Genomic DNA, 9,812 nt, shown 5'->3' with positions numbered 1-9,812 from the left:
CACACACACACACACACACACACACACACGACTGACCTTAGTCTCAAGGGACTGCCCAAAGTTAAATTAAATTCGTAACAAGGTCAAAATTCAAATTGTGACAAACCTCCTCTAGTCATATTTCAAATGAAGTCTTGATGAGGCCTTCGGTCATCCGTCGTACCATATTTTGTGTAACGTATCTGTCTGCCGCAGAAATCCACGCTATGCAAAAATCCGCATTTGTGCAGGTTTTTATAGATTTTTACAGTACACTTTTGTATTGCCCTGACGTGTGGACAAGAAGAGCCACAGTCGCGCCTACACACATTAAAACATCATGAACAAAGGTAGCGAATGTTGCATTCTTGTCAGGGTTCGTTCAAGGTCGCAAACATTCACCAAAGGTTTTCCAGACGTTCGCCTTTAAAATGTTTTTGTGAAGAAAAAAACTTTGAAGTTGTTCCTTAACATCTGGGGAATGTCTGGGAAATATTTGGTGAACGTTTGCGACCGCCAGCGAACCCTGACATGAACGTGCATTCGCTACCTTTGCACACGTTCGCCCCCTCAGTGGTAAACGTGCTTAAGGCAGTTGCTGTCAGCCATAGCTTAAGCCTTTCACATGCAGACTCGCTGATGTCATTCAGGCTTCAATGTACATAAAATACAAACACTACAATTTGTACCTAATTTTCTGTTCATTTTATGCTTGCAAATTTAAGGGGTCTTCATTTACATGAGGTGTGAGGAGTATGTTTTAATAACATTAAATCTTTTTAAAGCATTTGCGGGGAGGTTGGGGGGGGTGGGACCATAAAACAAAGTGTTTTTAATATGGTGTCTACACTATATGGTGGATTTTAAACTAAGAACTGAGCCAAGTCCTGTCAGCTTGAAATTTACAGTATAATTGAATAAACTATTAGTATTCCATTAGTATCTCCTCTTGGGTAAGCTTTAGTGGCGTATTTAGAGCACGATCAATGCTTTCGTTTGTTTGCCTTTGGTCCTGTACGTTTGAGTGTACACAAATCACGCATATAAATGAGCGAGGGAAGCATTAGGGGGTCATTGACTTTTTTTTTTCTTTCTTCTTATCGATTTTGAGCAACCTTTTGTCAGCAAGCAGACAAAGCACAACGTCTAGCACCTGACTTGAAACTTTAAAAAAAAAAAAAAATCTTTACCCCGTGGTGTTGGCAAATCACCAAATCACACACAGCACATTTCCAAGTGGAGCACTGATATTAATCAAATGCATTTATGCATAGGGTACACGAGGCGGGGATTAATTTTCGTTAATCCAGCAGCCCAAAAAATGTTTCATATCAAAGGAATTGAATGGAATAGGCGCACACAGTGCAAATTATATACAAAAGGCATCCAAAGATGGCAACAAAAAAGTTTTTAGGCAACCAGGTGGTGCGTGTTTGTTTTGATTTTGTTTAGATGACATTTGGTTTTGTTCCGTCATGTGCCCTTTTTTTCTCCACCTGTTCTCGTCATTCGGCTTGTGTTTAACCAATCAGCTCCCTCAACCCTTTGTGTCTTGTCCAGGTTCGTTCGTTTGTTACTTTGGTTTCTTGTGGTTTCCAGGACTTTGCTGATGTTTTATGATTTAGTTTTTCCAGTGCACCCCTGCAAGTGTTTTTAATACATTTTGTTCAGCCCATCCTGCTCCTCCTGCCTCTCCGTTTTTGGGGTCCTTTGCCTTCTATGCCTAAACCATGACGACGTTCTCCAGGAATGGCTGCCATGACCATCTGGACCTTCATGTACTGGTGGGCTTGGGAATGTGGCAGTCACACTAATGGGCTGCTGTGAAGAATCGCAAACACGAGGTCACGTTGAAGTTGCAATCAGTTCAGGGTGTACTCCACCTACCGCCCGAAGACCGTTGGGATAGGTTTCAGCACACCCATCCCATTTGTGAGGATAAGCAGCTCAGATAATGGATGGATGGATTTATTAGGGGATTCTTAAAAAAACAAAAAAAACTATGAAAAGTACACATTTGAGTTTGAAGATTAATCTTTAAATACAAAACTAAAAAAATAAGTTTGGAGTTTCAGAAGATGAAATAAAAAAATCATCCTTGGCTTTTGGTAGGTAGAAATAATGTGTTTTCCTGTGGTTTTAAGAAATAATTAATCCCCATGGGAAATAATTCGACTGCTCCAGGGTCAAAGTGTTTCCATTGTAAAACCTACCAAATTTACTGACGCGAAAAAAGACTTTAATATGGATCATCTAGTGACCGGTGCACTCGAGTCCATCCATTCATGACGTGAGTAGGGTGAAGAAAAGCCTTGAGCTCGCCTCATCCACTCATGCTTTGAGCTCCATACGGATAGAATGCAGACAACGCGCACTGCAGGCACACTGCGACATAGCGCTACTGACAGGGCCTTCATGCAGCTCGCCAGCCGCTCGTCAATCACCCAGCAAGGCCACTGTCTGCGCAAACACACACACACACACACACACACACACACACACACACACACACACACACACACACACACACACACACACACGCACGTAGTGTACATGCACTCCCACACTCCTACACACGCAGCAGGCTGTTTTGCTCTCAAACTGTGAAATTCCAAGCAGACACTTCAATCACATCGCGGAGCTGGAGGCGTCATCCAATAAGCATGTCGTGAACCAGGTAGCTCTGAGACAGGCGCCGCCACTCACATGCATGCCCACATACTGAGACTAAAGTATGGATGCAAAAGGACAGGGGGAGGGGGAAACAAGCATGCTTTACAATAATTTTCCCCCCGTGGAAATAATGTAAAGCAGGGATGGGCAACTGTGACGATATTCAACCCTCCCGGCCCCCAATAATCTTACAATTCTGAGTGAGTTGATTTTTGTGAAAAAATGTACAAATTGATTTCTTGCCTTCCATGTTGGTGTTTGCTTCAACATTTTTGTACTGTCTTTGAATGTTGGTTTTTAAGCAAGAGAGCCCTTTGCATTCAGATTATTTATTTATTAAGATGGGGTAATTTCTTTCAACCCCTTTGTTGTTGTGTCAGGATAGGGGATCTTAAATACACACATTTATAAAAGGTCTTTCTAACAATGAAATATGTTAAGAGCAAGTATTTTCTCCAGATTTAAAACAGCATTTTTGTCGTGTATCACATTAGGAAGCGCGTGTTCCTATGTGCCCCCCCACCCCGGCCCCCCAGAAGCACTGATGAAAAATTGTGACCCTCTCTAGCATTTAAGTTGCTATAAAGCTAATTGAAAACAATTAACCACCGAGGCAACTTTTTAAGTAACATTTTGACCTTAACCGTACACAGAAGTGTCAAAATATTAGGAATGCACTGATAGAAATTTTGATTTGAGTCATCACCGATACCAAATACAAACACTTGATAATTTTATTACATCTTACAATTGTGATGGAAATATGTTTTATCAGATTCAATTAATACAAATTTTTCATAAACATGGCATGTTTCACTCACACCATTTTTCGAGTAAAAAGATGTCATTACCGACACATGCCTACTGCATGTTTTTCAAACAGTCTTTCCACACATTTCATGTTTTAATTTTGAAGAGTGCACTGTATTAACTAGAATTGCCAAGCAACGGCGCAGCAATCAAAAGAACCATTACATTAATGAGTTACTGCCGTTTTACTGAACAGTTGTTTTTACAGTACACATGCATGGCTTAGTATTTGTGATTATATATTGGAGATATGCCAGTTGCAGGAATAACCATTTGGCTTCCAGGCAGAAGGTTGGTGGCTGGTGAAGTAGGTATCAATGTAATAGTATCTGGGCATTTTTGCAAATATGAGTTTAGATTTGGACATCCTCAAAAATACATGAGCCGCTGTGTACTAAAACTACGATAAAACTTCAATACTGTCGTCTTCCCCAGCCATTAAGAAAGATCCCAAATATGTTTAAAATGTCTTTGGAAAGTGTGCGTGAATAGATTTACCGTAATTTCCAGACTACAGAGCACATCTGATTATAAGCTGCACCCACTACATTTTTTTTAAGGAAAAAACATTTTGTACAGACACAACCTGTCTATAAGCCGCAGGTGCCCATATTATAACATGAGATATTTGTGAAGAAAAACGGTACACAGAAAGAGGTTTCAATGTTTAATAACTTAATCTTAACTTTTCTTTGCCTGTTAACGCTACAGCACGACGGCACTAAAACAGCACTCACACGGCTGGTTTGAAAAAAAAAAAAGGGCACCGTTCCCTGCCGTAACACTCGTTCAACCATTCCTTCATTATGCTTTCTACCATCCACGCTTTCATGTCAACTTTCAAGACAATATCTTTCGGGAGGTGTCTTTTGGCATATGTAACCAGGTAAACAAATACTATGACTGTTGTAGTTAATGCTGCCTCATTTAATAAATGGAGCAATGTCACTTTAAAAGGAGCGTTGGATAATCTCATGGGAAATCTTGTGAAACGAACGCTGAGGTGTGCTTATTCAGACCTGATGGATCTGCAATCGGCATTGTAACCCGACTGATATGAAGAGTAAAATATCGTCGTTTGGGAGTTTGAACGGTGTCACACAGTGGGTCATGTGAACAGCCTTGAAGCAAGGGAGATTAGGTGTTTTCCATGTGTTTTGGCACATACAAGTGCTCACAAGCCACTACTGTTGTATATTTTTGTATACTTTTCTATTTGTTGGTCCCATTTGGCATACCTCGGTCTTTTATTAATGCTGTACACTTTCAGTCGGGAATAAAGCCTTCAAGAAAATTATTTTGTGTTCGGTCAAGTCTGTCATAGACTCAGCCACACAGCTTTCGGATTGCAGTTCAGCTAAAAACACAGGTGAAGTGGGCCCTCTCGTGGCTGGTTATTTTCACTGTGACACATGGTAGCATCTCACTGTTATCTTTTCTGATCGAGCGCTTCCTGGCGGCCGTTGGAAAAATCTTTAAACAGGCCGCTTCATTCAATAAGCCGCAGGGTTGAAAGCGTGTGACAAATGTAGCGGTTTATGGTCCAGAAATTACGGTAGTCTTTGCAAAAAGTTTGTCGTATGGTCATTCTTTCACATGTGGGTCTGGAACGCAGACCCCGCAATCAACGGGGCTTCACTGGACCGAATTTCTTCTAATATATACATAATAAGCCTTCTCTGCTGGTGGGCGACCATTTGAGAGAAAATGGCTTCCGAGGGTGCCGCGGTACGGATAAACATTTTGGTGGAGATGGATGGCGGCAGCCAGTCTGATGTATGAAATTAACTGGCATTATTAACATGACGTCGTAATAAATGAATAGGCCTATGTGCGAAGATTGAAGATCCAGGTTCTTAAACAAATTGGCTGCAGCAGCAGGAGGAACGGAAATTCATTGAGCATTACGAATTTGGTTGCTTGTGTGGAACTGAATGATGACCTCTGTCTTGAAGTAAATGAGCCAAATAATCAAAATGAACAAAAAAAAAAAATCTCCACTTTTTAAAAGAAAGGTTTTCCAAAGAAAATATTTTTCAAAATTAATTCAAGTAAATTAGATTTTAGATTTACTTTAATGTTTTCCAATTTTTTTAATTCAATTTTTTTTCAGATGGACAAATAATCATGCTTGTCAAAAGTAATGTATTTTGTGTTAAACTTTTTTTCAAAATAAAGAAATATAGATTTTTGAAAATTAATTTCGAAGTCATAAATTCATTTGAAGTCTCTATCAAACTTTACAAGTTAGTTAAAAATGCATTATTTCACAAGATTATTTATATATGCATATATAAAATAAAAGTCAAAACAACAACATTTTCGAAAACAGGCCACTTTTAGTTAGGGCTATTAAAGTACCCCCCTCTTGAATACAAAGCAGCAGAAAGTCACACTGTTGATTTATACAAGCCATCAAGTCTTCCCCCAACTTAAGAGTGAGGCTGCCATGCGAAACCCAAACGATTCTCCATCACGCCTCCACTTCCACTTCAAACTCAATAGTGTCCGTCACATGCGTCGGCGGCGATGAACAGCATTACAAATCCACTTACACATCGCGGTCTCTTGCCTAATTGAGTTTTAGAAAACGTCAAGTGGCTTCGTCGAGGGGCGAAAGCGTCTCCTTGGGGACCCCGCAATGTGAAATCCATAGCGGTGACGCTGAAAAGCTCAAGTCAGGAATCAATTATGACTGGGAGTCGGCGCTCTCTCCCGGGCGTCATAAACAGAACAATTGGTCATCTCCCTGTAGCGTTTCAATTAACCTCGCAGGGATCATCTTTTGAATGAATGCTAATGAAGCAGCTGTCTGTCAAATGCAGAAGGAAGTTTCCTCCACTCCCTGCCAGCTCATTAGGACGGATAGCAGTTACTCCACAGCACATTCATGACCTTTACCTTCTCCATAAAGAGCTCATTTAACTCCCAAAGTTAGCCCAATTAGCAAAGGAGCAAAACTCATCACCTCATGTTGAACGAACACCAAGTGGGATGTTTCGCTTCCTAAAGTGACCACTGGAAGCTCCAAAATGGAACACCATCGCTTCTTCGAACTTCAAACAAAATCCCAGTCAGAAATGATTGGAAGTGAATAAGCTGTCGCCAATAGGCCCAATCAGGGGCGGAGCTGTGGAGTGGTCAAGGCCATTTGTGCCAATTGATCATTCTGATTGGAAAAGCAAAGTAACAACAAAGACAATGACATTTTCTCGTAAATTAAGCTAAGCTAATGAAGTTGCTTTTTACTTAGACCCTCCCTTGCTTGATTATGAGTGGATATAAGTTTGATGCAGCCCTACTACTCTAAACACAACATTTTGATTCACATTGCGATTGTGGAATATGAGCGGAGCAGTAAAATCCACCTGTTTTTGTCCATCTCAAGGGGTGGCCATTTTGCTACTTGCCATTGATTTTAAATGACATCACAATTGCTCAGGGCTCAGGTAACAACCAATCATGGCTCAGATGCAGAAAACAGGTGAGGCCAAGAAACAAGAGATGGAGGAGCTTCATTTATTCGGCCTTATCCTTGTTGTCGAATGTAATTTGCCACCGTCTTGTGGCATGTCTCGGCAATGACTTTTTTCTTATTTTCAGTATTAGTTAACACTGTGTTAAAACAAAAAAAAAAAAAAGTAAAATGGTCGCCTACTTGTGCGTTTTATAATGTAGGTGCTTTATTAGTTTTCACGCATCCTGTCAGCGCCCGTGTTCAGAGACTCGCTTTTAATCAAAAGAACATCCTGGGAAAAGCTACATCGGTAAAGCATTAATTCTTTTTTTCTTTTGTGACAGAACTAGAGGGCGGAATTTACAACGGCAGCAGATGTTTGGGATTCCCATCGGAAAGCTTTCTCTTTGTGTAAATACCTTGTAGATTCCCACCATAAATGTCGCGAGACTACCAGCATATCCTTGCCAAAGCGCTCAGTCGGAGCTCAAAATCCGTCTTTGAGTTGGCCAGAATGATGAATGGGCCATCTGCTACACGTGACGCCTAATTGATTCAAAAGCCCAAGAACAAAAAGTCAACTTGACGCAGGAGGCCTCTTACCATCCACGTGGAGAGCGTGCGTCTGGAAGAGTTTCTCGTAGCCGTCGGCGTGGCAGGTGTAATTGCCCATGTGGGTGGGGCTAATCTTGGTGAAGTACAAGGAGCCGTCGTCGCCAAAGTCCTGTTTGAAGCAAAGACAAAGGCAGCCAGTTGAATCTTACAAAAGTCAGGGCCGGGTTATGGAAAGGTGACTTTTTAAATGGCCGGTATACAAATAGTTTTGCCTCGGGGAGTAGCTGACACCCATCAAGTGTGAAATTGAACAACCAAGTTGATATTTTGTTCACTGCCTGAGAAATGAGACAAGACTAAAAAGACTTTTTTTTCAGCTCAAGAATATGCAACTTCTTTCTTGAAATCGTCAGGGTTTTTTTTCTCAGAAATTGAAGTTATTCATTAAATATACATCTTTTTCCAACACAAAAACTGTACAATTAATTTCAGTCGAGGGGGCGGGGTGAGCAGTGCTTCATTTGCATGAGAAACGATTTTAAATATATATTTTTTTCCCCCCACTCAATATGGCTTCTGTCTTGAAATAGTATTTTTTTCACTGAAATGTAATTTGTACTTCCCAAATATACATCTTTCTTTTCTCTCTCAACAACTCGACAATTCTATTTTAATATACAACTTTATTATTATTTTTTTTTTAGAATTTGCTTCCAGTTGAGGGGTTAGGTTGAGCAGTGGCTCATTTCTATAAGACAGAACCAACATCTCAAAACAGATGCGTTCCTCATGAACATACAACTATCATTCTCAAAAATGTTTGGCTTCTTACCCCCAATTTTTTTCTCTCCAAAATATATAGTAAATACACACCGATTGGCAGGTCACTTTTCCCTGAATTCTCCATTTCACTTTTTTTCCCCCTCAACTATTTACTAAACATTCCTATAATACCCCAAGATGTCATGTGATGGAGCACTAAATGGGAAAGTCGTAATTGGTGCCAAGGAAGTGCTGTATGTTCAAGTAAGATTGAATACATCTCTTTGAAACTAAGATCTTTGCATTATGGGAGGAGGTAAGTTTAACCTGGGTTGTTGGCGGAAGTTAAAGAGTCTTCAACTCATCTACAAGTGTACACCCACGCACATGCACACGCGCACACACACACACACACACACACACACACACACACACACACACACACACACACACACACACACACACACACACACACACACACACACAAACTTATGATAAATTCGAATTTATTGAGGTTGCATATGTGTGCTCAAGTGTTAAAAAGTTGTTCGTAAAGATTAAATACAAATGTGCTGGATGTAAAAGTTAAACACAAATGAATTGCACTGAAAGAAATGTACTTGAAAAGTTAAAAAAAAAATGTTTACACATGCTGTATGCCTGACCACAAGCTTCATTCTGTTTTGTTGTGTTGCATGTTTTCAAGGTTAATTTCATTTGTTTAACTCGGTGATTCTTTTGCATACCACAAGAGAGAATCTGCTAACCACACTTCGAGAATCACTGTTTCACAGCCAAGCATCATAAATGCGGAACAGGTGTCTCACACAAAAGTATTTGTTTCCACCTACAATATTTGCCATTGTCATTAACAATGTAATTCCCAATTGCTGCAGCTTGGCCACATTGTTATGCGCTTACACTGACATAAATGTGCAATGAGGCTATCATCAGCAACACAACAAGCACAAAATACCCGTAATGCATCTGAGGTGATTACTTTAAACATGCCGCCAAGCAAAACAAGAGAATTCATATCGGAAACAATCAACGCTCGCTTTTGTCAAAAAGCTTAGCATTCCTCGGTAGCTCTATGAATAATTCAAACCGCTCTAAACATGAGGCAGATGAAGTTCCTCGTCTTTTGTTTTTTTTTTTTTCAATGCGACCTCAGCACGTCGTTAACAAGCTCATTAGCTTGCGGGGCCTTTTGTCAGTGTGAGCAAATGTTTGTTGTTCCTTTACCGCTGTTGTTTGTGTTTATTTCGGAAGCAATGGAAAACACGGCACATTAATTAATTATGTTCACATTGTCATCCACGGACTGCCAAAAAGGCCACATGGTGGCTAGCTTTTATCTAGTAGTCTATTTTCTATAACGTTTGCTTGTCCTCAATCCTCCGATTGGCCAGCTCGCTACAGCCCACTTGACTTTGGTTCAAACATGGGGTACACCCTGGAGTGGTTGCCAGCCAATCACAGGGATTAGCCTTTGGGTGCATGCCAACGAGGGCCCGACCAATATTGATTTTTAAGGCTCTATATATATATATATATATATATATATATATATATA

The 9,812-nt window shown here is 40.3% G+C and overlaps 1 protein-coding gene across 2 annotated transcripts in view; it reads right to left on the bottom strand.

The window, feature by feature from the left end:
• fstl5 (follistatin-like 5) overlaps positions 1-9,812 on the bottom strand; it is a 137,227-nt gene that overhangs the window by 27,954 nt on the left and 99,461 nt on the right. For both annotated transcript variants that reach the window (XM_019887445.1, XM_019887446.1), the window contains exon 8: positions 7,523-7,643. In XM_019887445.1, the coding sequence (XP_019743004.1) occupies positions 7,523-7,643 (121 nt within the window). The remainder of the gene's footprint in view (positions 1-7,522; positions 7,644-9,812) is intronic.

The sequence above is a fragment of the Hippocampus comes genome, unplaced genomic scaffold (assembly GCF_001891065.2).
Source record: "Hippocampus comes isolate QL1 unplaced genomic scaffold, H_comes_QL1_v1.1 scaffold202, whole genome shotgun sequence".
In the NCBI taxonomy this organism is placed as follows: Eukaryota; Metazoa; Chordata; class Actinopteri; order Syngnathiformes; family Syngnathidae; genus Hippocampus; species Hippocampus comes.
This window is presented reverse-complemented; position numbering and strand designations above follow the sequence as displayed.